The sequence below is a fragment of the Molossus molossus genome, unplaced genomic scaffold, assembly GCF_014108415.1.
Source record: "Molossus molossus isolate mMolMol1 unplaced genomic scaffold, mMolMol1.p scaffold_m16_p_4, whole genome shotgun sequence".
NCBI lineage: Eukaryota > Metazoa > Chordata > Mammalia > Chiroptera > Molossidae > Molossus > Molossus molossus.
Genome location: NW_023425377.1, coordinates 68,665,446 through 68,690,743, shown reverse-complemented (window position 1 = coordinate 68,690,743; position 25,298 = coordinate 68,665,446). Strand labels below are relative to the sequence as shown.

The 25,298-nt window shown below is 47.0% G+C and overlaps 1 protein-coding gene across 1 annotated transcript; it reads left to right on the top strand.

Annotated features, from left to right (window-relative positions):
* Positions 1–5,419: 5,419 nt before the first annotated feature.
* LOC118643661 (cytochrome P450 4F3) lies at positions 5,420–19,848 on the top strand. The gene is given in 11 exon segments (XM_036281972.1): positions 5,420–5,490; positions 6,015–6,199; positions 6,202–6,281; positions 7,082–7,148; positions 7,338–7,467; positions 10,469–10,613; positions 10,708–10,761; positions 10,944–11,007; positions 11,010–11,025; positions 19,697–19,756; positions 19,758–19,848. Coding segments are annotated over 11 exon segments (963 nt in total).
* The last annotated feature ends 5,450 nt before the right edge of the window (positions 19,849–25,298 follow it).

Here is a 25,298-nt window from a genome sequence, read left to right as displayed (position 1 = left end):
ACCGGGAATCAAACCAGAACCTCTCAGTCCATTGAGGATGCTCAATCCACTGAGCCACACTGGCTGGGTGGTCCTGCTCCTTTTAAATTATACAGCTAATTGTCTAACTACTTATTATCTGGCTCTCCAACTTGATGGTAGCTCTGGGGAGCAGACGCTCTATCTGCAGCTTCTAGCCCAGGGGCTGGCATATATCAGGCACTTAATAAATGTTTGAACCCTGCCCTGGCTGGTTTTGATCAGGTGTTAGAGCATCGGCCCGAGAACCAGAGTTGCGGGTTCGATTCTAGTCAAGGGCACGGTTGCAGTTTGGTCCCCAGCCCTGGTCAGGGTTGTGTGGGAGGAAACCAATCGATGTGTCTCTCTCACATTGATGTTTCTCTTTCTCCTCAACCTTTCTTTTTCTCTGTCTCTCTCTCTACCTCCCTCCCTCACACTCTGAGGATAAATGGAAAAATGTCTTGAGTGAGCCCCTAAGTGGTGAATTTGTCATCACCTCCCTCAAGGCCAAAGGGATGAATATCTAGCTCCTCCCTTCGCCCACACCAGCTGAGGGATGAGCACAACTTTCCTTTCCCACCAGGGATGAGAACTACAGTTTGGGGAAGAACTTCCTGTTATTTCACTGTTCATTATGGCAAAGTTTAAAATGGGACATCTCCAAGCTCAGCATGAATGTTGCCTGAGGTTCTGGGTCTTGGGATGAAAGTTACAGCTGTTCCAACTCGCCCTCTGTTGGCTCAGCCATGGGCACTGGCCTTGGTCACTTTTTCTCCTCCACTCCCTCTTGCTGCATGACCTCAGCTGAGTCACTCTCCCTCTCTGGACCAATCTCATCAAGTGCTGTGAATTCTCCCCTCAGGATCCTTGGGGAGCAGGGAGGCAGTAGGTCACTAGGGTGAAAACAACTTATATTCAGCTGTCTGGAGCACCTGGGATATCTGTCAGGGTAGGGCATCCTGAGGGACTGAAGAGGATGCCTCACCAGGAGGTGACCTGCCCTCCTTCCCCTTTGGGGGAACATGGCCTCGGTTTCTTTATTTGTAAAATAGCATGATTGGTGAGTGTGTCCATAGGTTAAAGAAAGATAGACAGGATGAAATATCATAGGTAGGCAGACAGATGATCAATAGATACATAGACGGAATCTACTATTAGATAGATAGATGATAGATAGATAGGTAGATAGACAGATAGATAGACAGATAGATAGACAGATAAACTGATGGACTTGATGTACTATGATAGATAGAAAATAGATAGACAGCCCTGGCCAGGTTGGCTCAACAGTTAGAGTGTTGGCCTGTAGTCCAGAGACACCCGGGTTCGGTTCCCGCTAAGGGCGTGTGCCTCGGTTGCAGTTTGTCCCCGGCCCTAGTTGGGTTGTATGGGTGGCAGCCACTCAATGTGTCCCTTTCACGTCGATGTTTCTCTCTTTCTCTTCCTCTCCCTCCCACTCTATCTGAATAAAAAATGGAAAAATGTCCTTAGGTGAGGATAAAAAAAAAAAGAAGATAGACAGACAGGATGAACTATGATAGGAAGGTAAGATAGATAGGTGATAGGTAGGTAGGTAGGTACGATAGATAGACAGGACACACTATACACGGAGCCTGGTCAGCAGGAGGGACTCATAGGTGGGAGCTGCCCTCCCGATTGATGAGCAGAGTTCACAGCTGTCTCTTGGGGTCTGCTGGGGCTAGAAGGCCCCAGGTCTGCAGACTGTTTGAGGAACTGAAGGCCGTGTGGAACAGCCAGGACATGAAAGTCTATGTGACCAAGACCTAGGGACAAGCGCTGCTGCCACAAACCTCTCCATGGGGACCTCCTTCTGTGGTCCCCAGCCCCAGGCCTGGAAGCACTTTCAGGAAGAGAAAAATCCATCTTTCTGAGTCAAAGCCTCTTTGTGGGCAGAGAACATGCTCTCTCCCTGTGCCCTGAGTGTACCTGGACGACTCGGGGAGGCCTCCAGGACCCACCCGCCCTGAGAAGAAAGAAGAAGGAAGAAGCAGGTTTTCTCCATCCATGCAAAATCCAGACAGTTCCATTGCAGATGCTGCAGGGGGACCTGCTGTGTCTCCTTTTGGGGAGTGACGACCCTGCCTTTCTTTCAGGTCACCCCCACTGAGCAGGGTTTGAGGACGATAATTCAGCTGGTGACCACCTATCCCCAGGGATTTACATTCTGGCTAGGCCCCATCAAACCCTCGACATTTTCTGTCACCCTGACACGGTCCAGGCTCTCACCAATGCCTCAGGTACTCACACAGAGCTTGAGGTGGTGGGTGCCATGACACATCTGAGGCTTCTTGCCTCTCCCTGTCAAGCTTTTGTGTGGCCCCTGCAGGACCTGGCCCTCTTCCCACTGCCCTCTTAGCATCTTCCTCTTTTCTCATGTATTCAAACCTGCATCGCACTGCTTCCTCCCTCTAATGCTGTCTTCCTTCTGCCCTGGTGTCCTGGGCACCACTGGGGCCCCAGTAGGCTTCAATCCAAGGTTCCGTCCTGGGGGAGCTCTCAATCTTGAGGAGATGAATTGGGACAGAAGGATCCCCAACCTGGTGTGGTCAGGAATTGGCCAAATGGAGGATGGAAGGCCTCGTGGAGGAAGAGTTACTGGAACTGGGTCTGGAACAATGAGCAGAAAGTAGTTGTTTTTTATCCTTACCCGAGGACATTTTCCCATTTTTTGTTCAGATAGAGTGGGAGGGAAAGAGAGGAAGAGAGAGAGAGAGAGAGAGAGAGAGAGAGAGAGAGAGAGAAACATCAACGTGAAAGGGACACATCGAGTAGCCGCCACCCGCACAACCAACCAAGGCCGGGGACAAACTGCAACCGAGGTACGTGCCCTTAGCGAGGACTGAACCCGGGTCTCTCTGGACTGCAGGCCGACGCTCTAACCGCTGAGCCAAACCGGCCAGGGCGAGTAGAAAGTTTTTAAAGCAGAGGGTAGAGCAATGCGGTGGGCATTGCTAATATCCCAGGCCTTGACATCCCAGACCTGCCACCTCTCTCCTCCCGCAAGGCCCAGAGCAGCTAGGGCTTACTATTTCTATGATATTCACCTCTGATGGATGAGTTCTTCTACCCTATATTGCAGCTCATCTAGGAATCTCCTCAAGGAAAGCCCACCCCAGCCTGGATCTCTTCCCTTGCTCTCTACCTTTCTCACCCCCCAGATAGATCAAGCTGAGCAAGGGAAAGGCAGCATTTGACAGAGAGCTTGGCTATGACACCAACATTCTGGATCACTCTGGCTTCCCACTGCCGAGGTTTCTTCCAGTTCTTAGTGGTGGAAACAACCCTGTGTGGTCTAATCAAAGAAAGGGAATCAATTGACCGTTAAGTCCGCGAGTGTTGTGTTCAGGCATAGCTGGATTCAGGTGTCAAACAATGTCCTCAGGACTCTGTCTTCATTTTTTAGTTCTGTTTTCCTCTGTGATCTCTTCACTGTCATGCTGGTAAAGATGAATCCCAGAAGCTCAACCCCCATGGAAAAGTGAGCGTATTCCCAACAGTTCCAGAAAAAGTTGCAGGATTCACTTTAATTTGCCTGGTTTGTCCCAGTTCCTCATCTAGTCACTGCCACTCTGATTGCCCAGCCTTGGCAGGCATAGGGTTCTCAGTTATTGCTTTTTTTTATATACAGAAATCACCTTTATTTGGTTGCAACCCTAACTTCATTTTCCTTAAAATAGTACTACTGTTTCACTTTTATTGTTTTTGTTTTTTTTAATCCTCACCCGAGGACATTTTCAATAGTTTGTTCAGATAGAGTGGGAGGGAAAGAGAGGAAGAGAGAGAAACATCAACATGAAAGGGACACATCGAGTGGTTGCCACCCCTATGACCCAACCAGGGCCGGGGACAAACTGCAACCGAGGTATGTGCCCTTAGCGGGAACCGAACCTGGGTCTCTCAGGACCGCAGGCTGATGCTCTAACCACTGAGCCAAACCAGCCAGGGCTCACTATTATTGTTTTTACATTCATGAAAGCAACACAACTGCACCACCAGTGTCCTAGTTATTGCTGCCAAATGTTTATATCTGGGATCAAATAGATCAAATGAATCCCAGATATAAACATGCAATTAAGTACATGATTTGTGCGTTTTGATTTTGTTAACAAGTGATAGAAAAAGATTGCATTATGGGGCGGGGGCACTAAGTTTAGGGACTCTGTCATTTTTATAGCAATTGGAAACAAGCCTGATATTTGTCTAGGGGAGACATTACCTCATCCCTGAGGGTGCTCAGGGACCACGGAGGATTACCTCTCCTAACACAAGGGCTATTTTCCTAATCAATTTATAACAATAAGGATGATGAAAGCTTACATTTATCAAGCACTTACTATATGCCAGAAATAATGCACCAATTCCATTACATATGTTGTCTAATTTAATTTTTATTCCTCTGAGAGGTAGATTATTTTTTCCCCTTGACAGATGATGAAATTGAGTCTCATATCTGTTAGGAAGCTTGCCCACTTTCACACATCTAGCAAGGAAACTAATAAATGGGATTCCAACCTGATTTAACTGACACCAAAGCAGGTCACCTTAACTGTTACTCAAGATTTGACAGGTGGCCCTGGCAGGTTTGGCTCAGAGGCTAGAGTGTCAGCCCACAGACCAATGAGTCATGAGTTCGATTCTGGTCAAGGGCATGTACTTTGGCTACAATTCATCCCTGCCCCTGACAGGGGTTGTGCAGGAGGCAACCACTCGATGTGTCCCTCTAACATTGAAGATTCTCGCTCTCTCTCTCCCTCCCACTCTTTCTGGACAAAAATGGAAAAATATCCTTGGGTGAGGATTTAAAAAAAAAAAAAGAGTTGATAGGTGGAGCCCAGAGGAGGACAATGAGTTGATTAAGGCACACCAAGTATAAGATGCAGAGCTGAATCTTGGACCCAGGTCTCCTGACTCCCAGCCGTGGGGTCTTCATGTCCTAAGATGAATAGCTTATACTCCCCCTCAAGCCTGGTCCTCCCTGGGGATGAGTGTCTGGGGCAGAGGACCAAGACGCAGGGTCTGAGGGACTCTGTCCATGTGGTTGGGGTTGGAAAAGGGCTCAGTGAAGCCCCAGCTCTGTCTCCTTCTCTGTCCAGGTCAAGTGGCAGCGCCTGGCCTCAGAGGACAGCACCCATCTGAACATGTTTCTTTATTTGTTTTTTTATCCTCACCCAAGGACATTTTTCGATATTTTGTTCAGATAGAGTGAGAGGGAGAGAAAGAGAAAGAAAGATCGACGTGAAAGGGACACATCGAGTGGTTGCCACCCACACGACCCAACCAGGGCCGGGGACAAACTGCAACCGAGGGACTTGCCCTTAGAGGGAACCGAACCTGGGTCTCTCCAGACTGCAGGCCGATGCTCTAACTGCTGAGCCAAACCAGCCAGGGCTATCTGAACATGTTTGAACACATCAGCCTCATGACCCTGGATAGTCTGCAGAAATGTGTCTTCAGTTTTGACAGCAATTGGCCAGGAGTGAGTCTGTTCAGAGCCTAGGAACATGTGCCATAGACCCAAGGGAGTAGGTGGAGGGGGGACCGACCAGAGCAGATGAGGGTTGTGATCAAAACTGAGCTTGGACATTTGACTCTAGAGAGGACCAACTGTTGTATAGACACTGGATGGTGTTGACATTGGATGCAAGGAGACTAGGGAGGGGGCTGGGCCCATTAACCAATTAGGAGAGGATGAAGTCTGAGTTGTGAAGAAAGTTTTGGGAAGGAGAGGAGCAGATACTTGGTAGGAGGAGAGAAGAGAAGCATGATGTCTAAGCTGTGCTCTGGGTGCCTGGGGTTTGGAGGCAGCTTAGAGAGAGAAGGAAGTCTGGAGAGGCATGTGCCCTGGATCATCCTACCATGTATTTGTAGGGCCATCTGTTCCTGGCTACTTAGTTCCCTAATGGGAGGCAGCTCTTGGCTTCTGGTGGGAGGTCCACCTCAGGGTTCAAGTGAGCTAAGTTGTTGCTTCTCTACCTGCCCTCATCATGCAGGAGTCCCAGTGAATATATTGCTGCCATCTTGGAGCTCAGTGCCCTCGTGACAAAACGGCACTTTCAGCTCTTCTGGTACTTGGACTTCCTGTACTAACTCACCTCTGATGGACAGCACTTCCATAGGGCCTGCCACCTGGTGCACAACTTCACAGATGCTGTCATCCAGGAGCGGCGCTGCACTCTTCCTGATCAGGTGCTGCGGACTTCCTCAAAGCCAAGGCTAAGACCAAGACTTTGGACTTCATTGATGTGCTCCTGCTGACCAAGGTGGGCTTCTTTGGCATCTGAATTGAAGACATCCAAATGATTCAAATGTCAGATTGAAGAACTTGGATTTGACGCAGAGGGCACTGGGGAGCCATGGAGGGTGCTTGAAGATGAAAGGGATGAGTCAGGGATACGTTTTAGAGATGACCGTATAGTCTGAAACTGTGAAGGGCCCAAGATTTTATTCTACTTCCAAGTTAATAAGTTAGTCTACCATGGATATGGCTGTATATATACCAGAACCATGGATTAGAGTAGCCCATTTATTACTCATAGCAGTAATAGTAGCCAGAGTAGAACTTCAGCTCTGGTTCTCCATTCCCAAATCCTTCTGAGGGCTACATGATGCTTTTACCTGTATGTGCAGTCACGCTTGCATCACAGGAGAGATACCTGCACATTTTGAATCTTGGAACTTATATAGGACAGCTGACACATCTGCCCTTTCTTTGTTATGGGGGGGGGAGGGGGGAGGGGAGAGAGAGATCTCCAGGGAAGATAGAATCTCTGGATTTACCATCCTAGACTGTGACTCACTGGTTCTGGAGCAATGCTCAATTTCTAACTCCCAAGGCAATTCAATAATCTGTAATCCAGGTTTTCAGTAACTTTTAACATCAGAAATCCCTTGTTACCAGGAAGCCATGAGGCCTGTGGACCGAGGCCTCTGGTGCTGAAGAGAAAAGGAGGCCTAGGAGTACAATGCGGGCTTAGATTCCTGCATGGATGATGGAGCTTTGGAAATTGTTGCAGGGGCCCTCAGAGCTGGTGTGATTTGGGGACTTTTGCTTTCTCTTCAGGATGAAGATGGGAAGAAATTACCAGATGAGGACATTCGAGCTGAAGCTGACACCTTCATGTTGGAGGGTGAGAGTCTCAGTGTGGGACTACAGAGGAGGGAGGGGTCTACCTATCCCATGGACTTAGTGGGTGGCTCTGGACCACTCCATCCCACCCAATCTTCCCCACCCTCCCAAAGGACCTTAACATAAGAGTGCTGCCCACCCTCTGGTGCTGAAGCAGCCAGAGACCCAAGCCTGTCTGACTGCCTCTCAGGCCATGACACCACAGCCAGCGGCCTCTCCTGGGTCCTGTACAACCTCGCAAAGCACCCAGAATACCAGGAACGCTGCCGGCAGGAGGTGCAACAGCTCCTGAGGGACCAGGAACCTGTAGAGATTGAATGGTGAGTGAGGTCTCTTCCTGAGCCCGTCTCGTTGGCTCTGCTCCCGATGTGGGGAAGAGGGAAGATCTTTTTGTTGATTCTGTCATTTTGTCATCCCATTTAGTGGGAATGGAAGCAGAGCCCAGAGGCAGGATCTAGTATCCTAGTGGCCCCCAGAGCTGATGTGATTTGGGGAGTCTTGCTTTCAAGTATCCAGCCTGGATATCAGAAAAAAAAAGGTTACAGGATTTTGGGACTGAAAGATCTGGGCTGCTGAGAGAATTAGTGACAATGTGTAAGGGCAGATGATGCCACTCAGCACATACTCAGTATCTGAACTTCCCCCTCAATCCCTTCCTTTTCTCTCTGCAATCATATTTTAAAAAATATCTTCATTACCTGAATATTTTCTCATCTCCTGCCTCCTAATTCCTTGCATATTGTTCAGTCCAGGATTCCCAGGGGACACCCAAGGAATAAAGTCACTCTGCTCTTGTCCTGGAACACCTGAATCTTCATCCATCCAGTCCCTATTCAACAAACTTTGCCACACTGCCCTCCCATCTCCAATTTTGTGCCATCTCTAATTCTTCCCAGCTCCATTCTGTGTCCTGGACACCCAGGAACAACCCAGAGCAAGCCTTAGCCTTCCAGAGTTCCCAGCCTGGTGGGGGGTAGTCCCAGCTCAGGATACTCCCTGTCTTCATGGGCAGGGCTGAGGTTGACAGTAAGATGGGCAAGGCTGAGGGTGAAAAGAGTGTGTCAGCTGAGACCCTGAATGCTGATCAGTAGATATTTGCATGGATTTGGGGTACAAATAGGTAAAAAGAGACAGCCTGGGCAAAGTGAAGGTGTGGGAGGAGAAGGGCAGAGGGAGATGGAGAATGGAGCAGGAAGGAAGGCAAGAGAAAGGAGAGGGAAAGAGGAAGAAAGAGAGGGAGGGAGGCAAGGGGAGAGAGAGAGAGGAGAACAGGTCAGATCTGGGTGCTAGAGAGATCTTTCTAGGGCTGGTGTGGGGACATACTGGAGGGGACAAGCTGTGGAATGGGAGCAGAGGGAAGAGATTCTGAGGCCTTAGCCAGGCCAGGTGCTGGGGGTTGGTGAGGAGGCATTAGGCTGGACAGGCATTTTGGAGGTAATGTTCTCTACTCCAAGCCTTTGCTCAGCTCAGCAGTCCTGTGAGGGGAAGAAAAATGTTTATGCTTTTTCAACCAAGACTTCAAACATAATTATGTACTTAGTTAAAGAGTACAAAAGAGTTTATAATAAAAATAAACTTCCTTCTGAATCCTCACCCTAGGACTAACTTCCATTAATGATTTCCTGTGTGTCTTTTCAGGGGTGATGTTTTGCAGTTTTCCAATTTTGAATCAGCTATTAAAAATTTAAATCATGCTCTGACTGGTTTGGCTCAGAAGTTAGAACATTGGCCCTCGGACCAAAGAGTCACAGGTTTGATTCAGGTCAAGGGCATGTACTTCGGTTGCAGTTCAACCCTAGCCCTGGTCAGGGTCATGCGGGAGGCAACCAGTCGATGCGTCCCTCTCACGTCAATGTTTCTCTCTCTCTCCCCCTCCCACTCTTTCTAAAGATAAATGGAAGAATATCCTTAGATGAGGATTAAAAAAAAATTTAAATCACCACATAAAAAGAAAGGGATTGAAGAAAAAGAATTTAAGCGTTCAGACACCGTCGTACTGGAACCGCTCAAGCCTAGCAATAGCGAGCACCATCATGTACTTTGACATCGCCGTCGATGGCCATCCCTTGCGCCGCGTCACCTTCAAGCTGTTTGCGGACAAAGTTCCAAAGATGGCAGAAAACTTTTGTGTTCTGAGCATTGGGGAGAAACGATTTAGTTATAAAGGTTCCTCCTTTCACAGAATTATTCCAGAATTTATGTGCTAGGTTGGGACTTCACACGCCATAATGGCACTGGCGGCAAGTCCATCTATGGAGAGAAATTTGATGATGAGAATTTCATCCTGAAGCACATGGGTCCTGGCATCTTGTCCATGGCAAATGCTGGACCCAACACAAATGGTTCCCAGTTTCATCTGCACTCCAAGACAGAGTGGTGGGATGGCAAGCACGGGGTCTTCAGCCAGGTGAAAGACGGCATGATGTTGTGACAACCATGGAGCGCTTTGGGTCCAGGAATGGCAAGACCAGCAAAAAGGTCACCATTGCTGACTGTGGACAACTCTCATAAATTTGACTTGTGTTTTACCTGAACTACCAGACCATTCCTTCTGTAGCTCAAAAGAGCCACCCCTTCAGCCCCATCTGCTTGGAATGTTCTATAATATTCATGCTTTTGCCGCAGTTCATTGAGTTCCATATTTTCTTTACTCTTTCCAAGTCTAGTTGGATTGCAGAGTTAAGCTTATGAATATAAAATAAAAACTAAACCATTGTCAAAAAAAGAAAGAAAGAAAAGAAAAAGAATTTAGCCTCCTTACTGGGTCTTCAATATTTATACAAGTTTTCCAGTGGATTCTCTTGTGTTTTCTAAGTATGAAATCACTATCTAATGGCACATTTACCCCTAAATTTCAAATTACTTTACCTATACTCTCCTTCCCCCTCTTGTCTAATTGCATTAGCTACAAATCTAGTACCGTGATAAACAAAAGTAAAGTAAAATATTAGATCTATTTTTTTTCTTTCTTACTCCTTTACCTTTTGATTTTGCTCTTTTGCTATAAGGAATATTTTCTTTTTTATGCAAATTTGTGAACCATTTTATGGTTGTTCTTGTGTTGTGTTTTGCTCAGAAAATCTTCTAAAAATACCCAACTAAATTTTCTCTAGTACTTCTGTGATGTTGATTTCTTTTTCTTTTAAACCACTTTATTGAGGTATTATTGACATACAAAAAGTTTAATGAACACAACTTAATGAGTTTGGAGATATTTGATCCATCTGGAATTTATTTTGTTATATAGAGAAAAGATCTCATGGAATTGGAGGGGTGGTCTTTGGATTTGCTCCCTGGATAACTGTTGTGGGGGTTCCTTAGGGACGACCTGGCCCAGTTGCCCTTCCTGACCATGTGCATCAAGGAGAGTCTGGGCTTGCACCCCCCAGTCACGATCATCTCCCGCTGCTGTACCCGGGACGTTATGCTCCCTGATGGCCAGGTCATCCCAAAGGTTCTGGCAATGATGGGGGAGGAGTCATCCAGGGCAGAAAGAGGGGCCATCAGGCAGCAAGGACCCCTTCCTGACTGGCCCCTCTTCTCTCACAGGTGTTACCTACATTATCAGTATTTTTGGGATCCATCACAACCCATTGGTGTGGCCAGACCCTGAGGTACTGCCTCCCCCTTCCCTCATCCTTGTCTACCCCTTGGGGGATCTAGGAGTGGGAACAGGGTTCTGACCTAGTAAATCAGATCTCATTGCCCATCATTTGACACATATCTACCACTCCAAGGTGGGCTGTCCTGGGAGACACCCCCATCCTTAGCAGCCCTGTCTTGGCCTCACCCCCAGGTCTATGACCCATTCTGCTTCAACCCAGAAAACGTCAAGAAGAAGTCACCTCTGGCTTTTATTCCCTCTCTGCAGGGCCTAGGTAAGGGCAGCATGTATCTGAGGCAGGAACAGGGTGAAGAGGGCAGGGATCTAGGACTTGTTGTAACCCAGGAGAGTCAACCTCACTCAGACACAAAGAAATTTGGAATATTAGGAGCTTTATTACCTGCACAGGGACTGCAGCCAACCTACGCAGAGGAGAACTGTAGCCCCCAGCAGCAGACTTTCAGCCCTTTTATGATCAGGGTTAAACAAATACTAGCTAGCAAGCTTGTGACAGAGATGGATGTCAGCGGTTAGCAAGGTGCAGTACATATATTCTTAACAGTTACAGTTTTATGGGGTTTTAAGCAAGCTGCAGTTTCTTCCTATCATTTTATTTGCAGAGCATGCAGGACACTCTGGCCTGGAGGTCATCTTTGTCCTTCCTTTTTCTGAAGGATGTTACTTTTTGAATTCCCAGTGAAGGTCAATCTCCAGTTAATTTTAATGGGGCTAATGCCATCTATAAAATCCCCCACTGGTCTTATGTACAGATCAAATCTTTGATTTCTGTTGTTCATCTACTGGTAACCTTTGGTAATGAGAGGCTAGGACTAATAATTTGACAGATTGGACCCGCTCTCTTATGAAAGCTATTAATTTGTTTATAATTATAAGTCCACATGTCAGTCCTAGAAATAGGAGTATGAAGGGGCCTGCTAGAGCAGAGAGAAGAGTAGTGAGCCAGAGGACCAATTATTAGAGGCCTTTGAACCAGTTAATAGGGCCTCTTCATTTTTTGCCCGTTTTGCGAAGCGCTTTCTAAGAACCTGAATACTCTCTGTGATGACTCCTGATCTATTGGCATAAAAACAGCAAGCTTTTCCTAGTGCTGCACATAAGCCACCTTGCTGGAGGAAGAGAAGATTTAGTCCCCTTCGGTTCTGAAGTGCTACCTCAGCAAGGGAATCTAAGGCCTTTTCTAGTTCTTCTACCTGGTCTTGGAGAAGCTGGATGTCCTTAGTGAATGGGGCAGAGAGCCACTTAATATCCGTCTGCCTGGTGATGAGTGCTGCGCACTAGTTGCAGCAGAACCAGCAATAGCAAACCCTGCTAAGAGGGGAAAAAAACGGGGGCTCATCTTATGTAATCAAGAATGTTCCTCAGGGGCCAGGAAATGTTCAGTCCCTGAAGGTCCTGCATATAAGTAGACCTGTGGGATGATATAGGTTAAGATGCAAATTTCTGGAAGGTTTAATGAGGTTGTTAAGCAGCGTGTAAGTCCAGAGGTGCATGCAAAGCAAGTCCCTTCAGGTGTTATTATGACCCAGGGAGGGTTGTCGTCATTGTCTCAGTTGAGGACAATCGGAGTAGGACAGTTGTTTTGGTAGGGTGAGGATCGACAAGGTCCGGACTCACGGTAATGCAGGTTCCAGGGCCCTGAAGGTCTCCGAGGGTGAGTCGAAGATGGGGTCCACAGATGGCCTGGGTTAGGTTCAGGTTGGTCTTTGCCCAGAGAGAGAGATTCCTGCGTTGATCTGAAGAGTCTCCAAAAGCAATGTTAGCAGCGATCCCCACATAATATGGGGGAGTGGAACAGAGACAAAGCCACAGTCAGCTGTGGTATTTGGAGATGTTTTGTTCACTAGGGAGAAAACTGAGTCTAGAGTCCTAAATATAGAGCTGTCGGGAGCCTCGGGTCTGGGTGGAGGTCTTGGAGCCTGTTTGGGAAGGCTGGGTCATATAGTAAGAGAGTTAGAGGTATCTTGATTTGGGGTGGGGGTTGTGGGTTTTTGAAGGTTGAAGTTGAGAACTGGATTTGGGCCTATAGGTTTGGCAGAGATCGTCAGCCGCTGATAAATTTTCTGAATGGTGAACAAAGTCCCAAGGTCTTCACCTGATAAATAAAGCCTTCGTCCCCAAGTTGTTCCTGCAATCCAGCTAGAGTCGAAGCGACTTAGAATAGTTATGGTGGTCGGGTTACATTTTTCAGGATTGTTACATCTTCCAGATCTGGGAGTGGTATGCCTGTGGAGGCGTATTAGAGGGTTTTTTCTTCTCCCCGGACTCCAGCCTAAAGCTAAAGTTTCACATACCCAGGATCTGCAGTAATAGTCGGCCGCTGTTTCATAGGACAGACTTAGGGGGAGGGGATTCGGGACAAGCATAATGTGGCGTTTTCCAGGGGAGTTGCGCAATGTAGAGGGGGCTACACATTGTTCCGGCCGTGCCTAGGCCAGATAGGAATAGTCCTACTCTATTCTTTATTTCTAGGCTTATTCAGATGTCATTTCCAAACAGGCAAGCTAGGTCAAAGGAGAGGGTAGGATGCTCCTTGTATGTCTCATTGGAGGAGATGACAGTTTCATCTATAGTTCTCATGATTACCCATTTGGACTTACTGAATGGGTTACCCTGGGAGCTTGTTAGGAAAGGGTAGTGGAAGAGGAGGAAACAGAAGGCCTGATTAATTTTAATTTTAGGGGGTCCTCCTGCCATACTGTCATCCATTTTTCAGAACCTTGGTCAGGGGTAACTTGTTTAACCTGAGTATGGTGAATCCAATACCTTTTCCCTGAAACCTTTACAGCAGTTGGAATAGATAGAATGACTAAGTATGGTCCGTCCCACCAGGCTTCAAGGTTCTCAGGGTGGTGCCTCTTTAGCTAAACCCAGTCCCCTGGGTTGTACTTCTGAGTCGGGGATGGCAGAGATTGTCCTTCAGGTCGTTGAAGGAGCTGTCTCGTCTCGTCTCGAAGGAGTTGAATAGACTGTAAGGACTTTAAGAGATCTGGGTTATGAAATTCAGCAAGCTGTTCAGAACTAAGCTTAGGTAAAATGGGCGGGGGTCGCCTGAATATAATTTCAAATGGGGTGAGTTTCTTTAGATAAGGTGAGCAGTGGGTACACAATAGTGCAAAGAGCAAGAGAGTCACCCAATTCTCGCCTGTCTCTAAGTGTAGCTTAGTTAAAGTTTCATTTAGAGTCCTGTTGATCCTTTCTACTTGTCCTGAGCTCTGAGGCCTGTAAATACAATGTAATTTCCAATCTATTCCTAAGGTTTTTGCTAGTAATTGAGATATTTTGGCAATTTATGCCAGACCATTGTCGGACCCCAATGCTAAGAAAAGGCCAAATTGAGAGATGATCCCAGAGAGTAGATGTCTGATGACGATATGAGCAGATTCCTCTTTTATGGGGAATGCTTCAGTTCATCCCGAATAAGTATCAATAAAAACAAGTAAATATTTGTAGTTAAATTTTCGTGGTGCCATGTCAGTGAAGTCTAATTCCCAATGTTCTCCAGGTTCTCGTCCGTGTTCACGGGTTCCCGAGGCTGGGGGTTCGGGTGGGCCTGCGTTTACTTTGGCGCAGGCCAAGCATCTAGCAACAGCCGAATGAGCCATCAGTTTTAAGTCTGGAATGTAGAAATGTCTATTTAGGAGGGTCATTAATTTTGAAGTTCCAAGATGGGTGCTCCCGTGCAGGGAGCGCAGTAGGTCTAATCCAAGTGCCTTCGGTAGCAGCAGGCGTTGGTCTTGTAGTTGTAGCCAGCCGTGGGGCCCTTTTGTACAATTAGCCTATTCTCTAATTCAACCTCTTCTGGAGTATAGTTGGGTTGTTTTGGTAGTTCCCTTTGTGGTGGCAGAGGAAGTATGTCCAGGGGCCCTACTGGTCTTGTGGCTATGTCTCTTGCTGCTTGGTCAGCTAGGGAGTTTCCCTTTGTGATGGGGTCGTTCCCTTTCTGGTGTCCTTTGCAATGCATGATTGCTACCCTCTTTGGGAGCCAGATGGCTTCTAATAGGGCTAGGATTTCTTCCTTATTTTTGATTTCCTTGCCAGAGGAGGTAAGGAGACCCCTCTTTTGGTAGAGGGAACCATGAATATGAGCCGTTGCAAAAGCGTAGCGGTTGTCAGTATAGATGTTTGCTGTCTTTCCTCTTGCCCATCTTAAAGCTTGTGTCAGGGCAATCAGTTCAGCCCGTTGGGCAGAAGTTCCTCATGGTAGGGCCTGTGCCCAAATAATGTCTGTCCGAGTGGTGATTGCTGCCCCCACTGGTCTGGCCCCTTCTTTCAGATAGCTGCTGCCGTCTGTGAATAGTTCAAATTCAGCCTCAAGGAGCGGGATGTCAGTGAGGTCCCGTCTGGACCCCGTAAGGGTGTCTGGGCTCTCAGAACAGTCGTGCAGTGGCTCCTCGGGGTCATCATCTGGCATGAGGGTGGCTGGGTTCAGGACTGAGGTCTTGGAGAAAGTTATGTGTGGTGGGTTTAGGAGTAGAACCTGATACTGAGTGATCCTCGTGTTTGAGATCCACCGGTCCGGCGGGCCCCTTCAGAGGGCTTCTGTGTGTGGCCCCCATAGTCTGCAGGTCCTGTCCTAAAGTTAACTTCTGAGCTTCTTTGACTAAGAGCGCTGTGGCTGCAATGGCTCTCATAGAGTTTGGCCAGGCAGAAGCGACAGGATCAAGTCTCTTAGAGAAATAGGCCACTGGCCTTTTCCATGGCCCTAGGGTTTGGGTTAGGACTCCTTTTGCAATTCCCCTTGTTTCAGCTACAAAGAGCTGGAAAGGCTGGGTAATGTCTGGTAAAGCTAGGGCTGGAGCGGAGGTTAGGGCCCTTTTGAATTCCTCAAATGCCTTTTGATCTGTCTCAGTCCAGATAAGTTCAGTGCCCCTTCCCCCAGTGCTGGAATATAGTGGTTTTGCTATTTCCACAAAGCCTAAAATACATAGTTGGCAATATCCAATAGGCCCTAGGAATTCCTGCACCTGTCTCTTGGTGACTGGAGTCGGGATCCGGAGGATGGCTTCAATCCTGCTGTTCAAGAGGGACCTCGTACCTTCCTTTAGTTAGTATCCTAGGTAGGTTGTCTCCTGTGTGCATAGTTGAGCCTTTTTGGCTGACACTTGGTAACCCAGTTTCTGCAGCTCCTCTAGGATGGCTCGTGTTGCTTCTAGGCATTCCTGCAAGGAAGAGGCTGCGAGAAGAAGGTCATCTACATATATAGAAGGGTTACCTGTGGATGGCTTTTTCGGAAGCTGAGGAGGTCTCTGCTGAGAGCTTCATCAAACAGCGTTGGGGAGTTCTTAAATCCTTGTGGCAGGTGGGTCCATGTCAACTGTCCAGAAAAATCCCCCCTCAGGATCCGTCCATTCAAAGGCGAAGATGGGTTGGCTCAAAGGTGATAAAGGCAGGGAGAAGAAGGCATCTTTCAGGTCCAGGACCATGTAGAAGGTCCTGGAGGGTGATATGAGGCTCAAAAGGGTATAAGGATTAGGCACAGTAGGATGTATGGTTTCTATCTGAACATTTACCTCACGTAAGTCCTGGACAGGGTGGTAATCTCCTGTCCCTGGCTTGTTCACAGGTAACAAGGGCGTGTTCCAGGCTGACTGGCAGGACTGGAGAATACCTGCCTCTATTAATAGTCTTCTGATATGCTTAGCAATCCCAACCTTAGCCTTTTGGGGAATCGGATATTGCCGGATCCATATGGGGGTAGCTGCACTCAAGAGTTGAACAATTATTTGTGGTTGGTGTGCAGCTAAGCCTGGGTGGTCAGTCTCGGCCCATATACCTGCAATTTCATCCTGCAATTTCCTTAATAGGTTCTGGTTATTTGTTTCTCTCAGGGTCCCCTTCATATAGTATGTATTCCTCTGATATGGGAACTGACACCACAATTGTCTGTGGTGTCTCCCCTATAGTTAGGGTGGATTCTCCATTTGCAAAGGATATAGTAGCCTGTAGCTTCTGAAGCAGGTTCCTTCCAAGGAGAGGGTAGGGACAGTCTGGCATGACTAGGAAGGAGTGTGTTATAGTCCCCTTACCTAGGTCAGTGATTTGTGCCTGTGTCCAGGGATAGGATTTGGGCTTCCCGAGAGCTCCTACAATGGAGGTTCGTTCAGAAAAAAGGGGTCCATGGGGCTTTTTAAGTACCAAGTAAGTGGCCCCTGTGTTGACTAGAAAATCGATCGGTTGGCCCCCAATTGTCAAAGTTACCGTAGGCTCCTGATGGCCAAGTTTGTAGGAGCCTCGGCCTCTTCATTCTTGGTCCTCGAAGAGGATGCCAGGGGAGTTACTAGCCTGTTCTCTCTCCTTCTTCATGATCCCCTTGGGGCACTCATTCTTCCAATGTCCCTTTTCCCTACAATAGGCACATTGGTCCTTGTTAAGAGGAGGCCTTCCTTTCTTTTCTTTTTGGTTTCCTTGGGGTCCGTTCGTATAGCGACCTTGTGGAGTTATTTTTCCACCCTGGGTGGCTAGTAGAATTTTAGTTAGCTGCTTTGTCTGGCCCATTATGGGATCATCCCTGTTCTGGAAGACTTTAGAGCAATTTTTGACAACTCACTAAGATTCTTTCCTTCAAATTCTTCTATCTTTTGTAATTTCTTTCTGATGTCTGGGGCCGACTGGGAGACAAAGCTATGTTAACAATACGTTTATTTTCATTGGCTTCTGGGTCTAAGGGAGAATAGTTCAGGTAGGCTTCTAAAAGTCTTTCTAGGAAGGCTGCCGGAGATTCATCCCTGCCCTGTAAAACCTCATGTATCTTATTAAAGTTTATGGGCTTCTTAGCTGCTGCCCTTAGACCCCTAAGCAGGAGACTGGCGATAATGGCGTAAGGCTTCCTGCCCTGCGTTGGAGTTGGGATCCCAGTTAGGGGGAAGTGTGGGGAGTTGTTCCTCTTTCTTGGCGGTGCGCTCGGGTGTCCCCTTTCCCTTCCCCTAAAAGGCCTTTCACCACTTCCCTACATAATCTCTCTCTCTCTTGTGACATAAATAACGCCTGCAAAATCTGTTGACAATTGTCCCGTGTTGGTTGATGGGTATGGAAAATAGTCTCCATCAAGGAGATTAACTCTTGGGGCTTCTCCGAAAAGGAGGGGTTTTGGTGTTTCCAATTGTTGAAAAAGGGACATAGGTATAACGCTGTCCTGGAGGTGCCCCTGGCTGCGGGGGCACCTCACAGAGAGGCAACATTGGAACCCAGGAGTCTGGGATTTCTTCCCTTTCACTGTAAGGGGTTCCTCCGCGGGTATGCGGGAGACTATCTAAATTCGAGGGAGGAGCCGATCAAGGGGCTTCAGGAGGTCCCTGTGGATAAGGGGGAGGGTCCAGTAGCCCCTCGATTGGGTCCTCAGGATCCTCTGGCAACACCGGATAGAGCCTGTCCTTAGGGCGTGGCTCTGGCGGTGGACTCTTGGGGGTTTTTCCGAGCCCTTTGAGGGCTGCTCGGGAGGCAATTCCTCTTTTGGTCTTGGGGCGGCTAGCATAATAGTGCGCCCCCGATTTTGGCTTTCATTTCTTTCCCCTCTATATTTGAGGGTGCTAGGCACTTTCTTAGATAGTGCAGTTTGTCATGGGCTATATCTATCCACACATCTATATATATTTGTTGGTCAGAGTGTGGGACCTTATATGTCATAGCTCTGACAGCAAACAATAGGGAGAGCTCAAGTGACCCCTCAGGTGGCCAGTCTATGCCAAACGATGGCCATTCTAATTCACACAGGGTCTTGAGGAAGCCTGGGTCTACTGTGTTCACATAATCACAAGAACACTTAAAGAAATCAGAGAAGTTACTCAGCATTCATTGGAGCGTCCTTCGAGTCGGCTTGCCCCATTCTGTAGGAAAGAAAAGTAGCCGGCACACAACAACAACAACACAAGGACAAACAATAACAGACAGTGAACGTTCACATTCATTCACCAACCGAATCCGCAAGCGGATCTGAAACAGAAGCCAAAAGTCAGAAAACAGTGTCCTGTCCCCACCAGGGTGAGGCAGTTCTGCAGCATCCTGCCTGACAATCACCCGATGCAGCCCTCGAGGAAACGAACAACCGAAAACAGATGGAAAGGGATGGTGTTTCCCTTACCTCCAGACATCCCGGGACGGATCCGAAAAGCTCGTAGTCAAATCAAAAGCCAATTTGAGGCGAAGGATATGGAGGCTTCCTTCGCCTAGTCCGAGGAGGTCTACCCCAAAGGGAGGGGGACCTCGCAGTGATCTCGCTGGGGCCTCCAAATGTTGTAACCCAGGAGAATCAACCTCACTCAGACACAAAGTAATTTTGAATATTAGGAGCTTTAATACCTGCGCAGGGACTGCAGCCAACCTACGCAGAGGAGAACTGTAGCCCCCAGCAGCAGACTTTCAGCCCTTTTATGATCAGGGTTAAACAAATACTAGCTAGCAAGCTTGTGACAGAGATGGATGTCAGCGGTTAACCAGGTGCAGTACATATATTCTTAACAGTTACAGTTTTATGGGGTAAAGGGAGCTTCAGTTTCTCCCTATCAGTTTATTTACAGAGCATGCAGGACACTCTGGCCTTGAGGCCGTCTCTGTCCTCCCTTTTTCGGAAGGATGTTACTTTTTGAATTCCCAGTGAAGGTCAAACTCCAGTTAAGTTTTATGGGGCTAAAGCCGTCTATAACAGGACTCAGACCCCAGGCCTTATAGTGAGGGCAGGGAAGGAGGAAAATTAAAGATGGTCAGAGTTTTGGCTCTCCTTCCCTTTCCTCCCCCGGAGGTTTGGGTAAGGGTCTGGGGAACGTGGTTGGGTGGGCCCAAGGGAGGGACCCCAATGTACTCAGTGCCCCGTCCTCCTGGGTTCCAGGCTGGAGCCAAGGGTATGCCCCGCTCTCCATCCCTGCGCGTGGATGGCGGTCCTGGGCTAGGTCCCAGGCGAAGTCTGAGTCTTCACTCCCTCTCGCCCACAGGAACTGCATTGGGCAGACATTCGCCATGGTGGAGATGAAGGTGGTCCTGGCGCTCACAATGGAGCCGCAGGAAGCTGAAGCTGATCCTGCGCGCGCGCGCGGAGGGCGGACTCTGGCTGCGGGTGGAGCCGCTGAACTCGGGCCCTCAATGACCCTCCACTGCCTGGCCTGTGTCCGCGCTGACCCGACACACCTGCCTTTGTAGATTCCCAAGAATAAAAGTGCTGTTTCCTCTGCCACAGCCTCCCCAGGAGCCATCAGGCGGCGCCTGAGGCCTGCTGAGATCCAGGGGGCTGGGAGTACCTGGTTGGAAGGGACCCTAGTGTCTCTGAGCCCTAGACCCTGACTGTCTCTCCAGCTGACCACAGGGCCCCACGCTGATGGAAGGTTCTCCCAGAGAGCAATTATGGATTTTATCTTTGGGGGAGGTGAGAGCCATGGGAGGTATTTGAGCAGGAGGAGGACCAGGGTTAAAGATGGACTTAAGGGGAACAGTTGAGGCTCTAAGTCATGAAGGAGAACCCATAGAGGCAGATTCATTCCTCCGAGCTGTGGATGCCTCCCAAAGCAGAGATCCATGGCCAGCCCAGAACACGGGAGGAGACCTGGTATCCTCTCCAGGACTCAAGTTCCCTTCCTGCTCTTGTCAAAAGCCCTCCTCCCTTCCCCCCCCCCCCATCTGCCCCTCCCAGTCTGTCTCTCAGGTGACCCCCTGACCTGCCTTTAGGAAGCCCCTCTCTTTCCTTTTGTGGGCCCGTTGATGCTGCCCAGGCAGCCTGTCCAGCAGATGCTGGTTGAGCCCGCACTGTGTACCAGGCCCTCACACAAGTGTGTTTGGAGTGCCCCAGGCCTAGCCCTGACCTTTCACCTCCAAGTTCTCCTTGGGGTGGAGTGGGGGGAGGGCCACCCCTTGACTCTTGAAAATAAAAGCCAGATCATTAGAAACAAAAATCGCCCCCAAGAGTAGGGGTTCCTGAGTCAGACTGCTTGGGTTTAAGTCTCAGCTCTGCTGTGTGGCCTGGGCAAGTCAATTCCCTTTACTGTGCCCTGGTTTCCTCAACTATGCAAAGGAGACACAGTGTGCACCTCAGGGTGGACTACCTGTGCTTGGCACCCAGTAAATGCTCAATAAATGTTGCCATTATTGCTCTTCCTCTCAGAAAGCCTGGCTGTTTATTTTATTTTTTACTTACAATTGACATTCAATATTATTTTGTATTAGTTTCAGATGTACGGCTATCGGTTAGGCAATCGTATACTTTGCAAAGGGATCCCACTGATATTTCAAGTACCCATACCTGACATCATACATGGTTATTACAATATATATTCCCTATGCTGTATATTACATCCCTATGACTATAACTACCTATTTGTATTTAATCCCTTCATCCAACCCCCTAACCCCCCTCCCTTGGGCAACTGTCAGTTTGTTTTCTACATCTATGAGTCTGTTTCTTTATTTTTTTCTTTTTTTTTTTTTTCTGGTATGTGCCCCTAGTGGGAACCGAACCCGGGACTCTCTGGTCAGCAGGCCGACGCTCCAACCGCTGAGCCAAATCGGCCAGGGCTCTATGAGTCTGTTTCAATTTTGTGTGTTTGTTTATTTTGTTATTTAGATTCCACATAAAAGTGAAATCATATGGTATTTGTCTTTGTCTGACTTATTTCACTCAGCATAATACCTTCTAGGTTCATCCATGATGTTGCAAATGGTAAAATTTTATTCTTTTTTATGGTCAAGTAATATTTCATTGTATGTATGTATCACAATGTTTTTATCCACTAGTCTATTGATGGCCTTGTGTGGCTTCCATATCTTGGCTATTGTAAGTAATGCTGCATTGAACATAGGAGTGCATATATTCTTTTGAATTAGTGTTTTGGGTTTCTTTGGATATATACCCAGAAGTGGAATCACTGGCTCATAAGGCAGTTCCATTTTTAATTTTTTGAGGAACCTCCACAATTTTCCATAGTGGCTGCACCAATCTGTATTCTTACCAGTCTGTATTCTTACCAACAGTGCATGATGGTTCCCTTTTCTCCACATCCTCACCAGCATTGTTGTTTGTTGACTTATTGATGATAGCCATTCTGACAGGTGTGAGGTGATAATCTCATTGTTGTTTTAATTTCTCTGATGATTAGTGAGGTTGAGCATCTTTTCACATGTCTATTGGTCATTTGTATGTCCTCTTTGGAGAAATGTCTGTTTAGGTTTTCTGCTTATTTTTAAATTTTTTTTTTTTTTTTTATCCTCACCCGAGGATATTTTTCCATTTTTTGTACAGATAGAGTGGGAGGGAGAGAGAGAGAGAAACATCGACGTGAAGGGACACATCGAGTGGCTGCCACCCGCACGACCAACCAGGGCCGGGGACAAACTGCAACCGAAGTACATGCCCTTAGCGGGAACCGAACCCGGGTCTCTCCAGACCGCAGGCCGACGCTCTAACCGCTGAGCCAAACTGGCCAGGGCTTTTTTTAAATTTTTTTTTTTTTTTTATCTGCTTATTTTTAAATTGGATTGTTTGGTGTGTGTGTGCGTGTGTGCGTGCGTGTGTGTGTGTGTGTTGAGTTGCATAAGTTCTTTATAAATTTTGTATATTAACCCTTTATCAGATGTATCATTAGCAAATATCTTCTTCCATTCAGTGGGTTGTTGATTGGGTTGCAACCAGGGTCTCCAACTCCCTCCTCCCTTGATATATGAAAATAATTCTGAGAAACAGGATGTTCCAGATCACTACCTCAGATATCCAGGTTGAATCACCCTGGGAGTGGAGAACCCCCTCGGTCTCCTTGCGGTTATAACTACACAAGTAGCCAAATCACATTGTCCTCTCTCTCTAAGGGCTGCCAGCCCCTCACTCATAAATCCCCTATATAATCCTGCCTGTTAGAGATACCGGCACTGACCCCGCCTTAGGAGTCAGCCCGGCAGGTAACTTCCCCATAAAGTTCTCTTGCTTGAACCCAGGTGTGTTCCTCCTTCAGCCAACCTTTTAGTTGTCTTTTCATTTTGTTGATGGTTTGCTTTGCTGTGCAAAACATTTTTAGTTTGATGCAACCCAGGTACATGCCCTTGACTGGGAATCGCACCCCCGACCCTTTGGTGGTGGTGGTGGTGGTGGGGTGCGATGATGCTCTAACTGCTGAGCCAAACCAGCCAGGGCAGTCTTTAATTCATTTTGAGTTTTTTCTTGTATATGGTATAAGAAGGAGGTCTAGTTTCATTCTTTGCATGTATCTGCAATTCACCCAACACCATTTATTGAATAAATTGTCTTTACCCCATTGTATGTCCTTTCCTCTTTTGTCATATGTTAATTGACAATATAGGCATTGTTTTATTTCTGAGCTCTGTATTCTGTTTCATTGATCTATGTGTTTATTTGTATGCGGGTACCATGCTGTTTTGATTACTATAGCCTTGTAATGTAGTTTGATATCAGGTAGGGTAATACCTCCAACTTTGTTCTTTTTTCTCAAGATTGCTGTGGCTATATGGGATCTATTGTGGTTTCATAATTTTAGGATTATTTGTTCTAGTTCTGTGATAAACATCATTGGTAATTTGATAGGAAATGCACTGAATCTATAGATTGCTTTGGGTAGTATGGACATTTTAGCAATGTTAATTCTTTCTATCCATGAGCAGGTACATGCTTTCATTTATTTGTATCTCCTTCAATGTCATAATTTTTCAGGTACAGTCTTTTACCTCCTTGATTTATCCGTTATTTTTATGTCCGGCCAATGTGGCTCAGTGGATTGGGCATTGTCCCATGGACTGAGAGGTCCCAGTTTGATTTCCAGTCAGGGCACATGCCCGGGTTGCAGGCTTGATCCCCAGTAGGAGGCATGCAGGAGGCAGCCAATCGATGTTTCTCTCTCACATCGATGTTTGTATCTCTCTCTCCCTTTCTTTATCTCTAAAATATAAATTTAAAAACATATTTAAAAAGCCAAAATCATAGAAACAGAGTAGATTTGTGGTTGCTAGGGGCTGGAGAGTAAGTGGAATGAGAAGATGTTGGCCAAAGGTTACAAACTGACTATGTCTAGTATCCCACTCATTCACATTGACTGCACAACTCTCACTGAATTTAGGTATGGCTATTCCTCTGTGAGCAGGAACAATAAAGACTAGTTTTTTTTAATCCTCGCCCGAGGACATTTTTCAATATTTAGAGTGGGAGGGAGAGAGAGAGAGAGAGAGAGAGAGACATCGATGTGAAAGGGACACATCGAGCGGTCGCCACCCACATGACCCAACCAGGGCCGGGGAACAAACTGCAACCGAGGTACGTGCCCTTAGTGGGAACCGAACCCGGGTCTCTCCAGACCACAGGCCAACGCTCTAACCACTGAGCCAAACCGGCCAGGGCAATAAAGACTAGTTTTTGCCATAAAGCAAAAAAGCATGTGGATGGTGGGAGAGCGAGGTCCCTCTTTTTCCTCAGTGGGGTCTACTGTCTAGAGTAATTGAAATGATGCTTGTCTGCACAAAGAGCAAATGAAATAAAATCGACATAAAAATTGGAAATTTCAAAGCAAGAGAGCCTTGAGGACATGACTCAAGTTCCAAGATAACCTCCTCCAATTGCTGTATGTCTTAGTAGGAGTCATTGGATTTCTGTTTGTTTGGGGATATATTCTTTTGCCTAAAATTTACATTTCTGTCCCCGACAATTTAAATAGTCCCCACCAAATTAGAAAAGAACTAAGGAGTCCATTACCCCTTCCACACATAATGGGGGAATGACGACATCTGTTTTAAGTCTCCTTTCCTCCCTGGGTAAGTCATTTCCTCTTTGGGTGCTTTTAATCATGAGAAAACTCTTCTTTCCCTGGGGCATCCGGGCCTCAAATAGTTAATTATATGGGTGTGTACTGTAACAATCTGAGATAAATGGATGCATTTAGTGCAATGCTTAAATTTTAAACCACAGCATGTTTTTCATTTCCTTTAACACAATAATACAAATATGTAACCCTTTGATTCACTTACTCATATTCTGGTGAATTATTTTCACTACATTATCAGCTGAACACATCTGATAGGGAACTTTATCTTGCTTGCTTTGTGTTTGACTTCTTAGAGCCTGGAACACAGAAGGTACTCAATAAATGTTGGTTTGAATGGATGACTGCATGAGTTCTCAAAGCATGGGGTCAGGTAAATGAAGTAGTTTGTTGGCTCAAACTCTACTGAGTGATGAACTACTACTACCTATCATTTACTAAGTGCCAGCAAGTTTATTTTATTTTTTTTAAAATATGTTTTTATTGATTTTTTTTTTAGAGAGAGAGGAAGGGAGAAGGAGAGATAGAAACATCTATCAGCTGCCTCCTGCACACCCCCTACTGGAAATCCAGCCTGTAATGTGGGTATGTATGTGCCCTGATTGGGAATTGAACTGGTGATCTCTTGGTTCATGGGACGACCTTCAATCCACTGAGCCACCTTGGCTGGGCAGTGCCAGCAAGTGTATATGCATCACATCATGAGATGGTGTTATTACTATCAGCTTCCTCATTCACAGACAAAGACTCAGAGAGGGCAGTTTATTTCACCAAGTTTACACAACCAGAA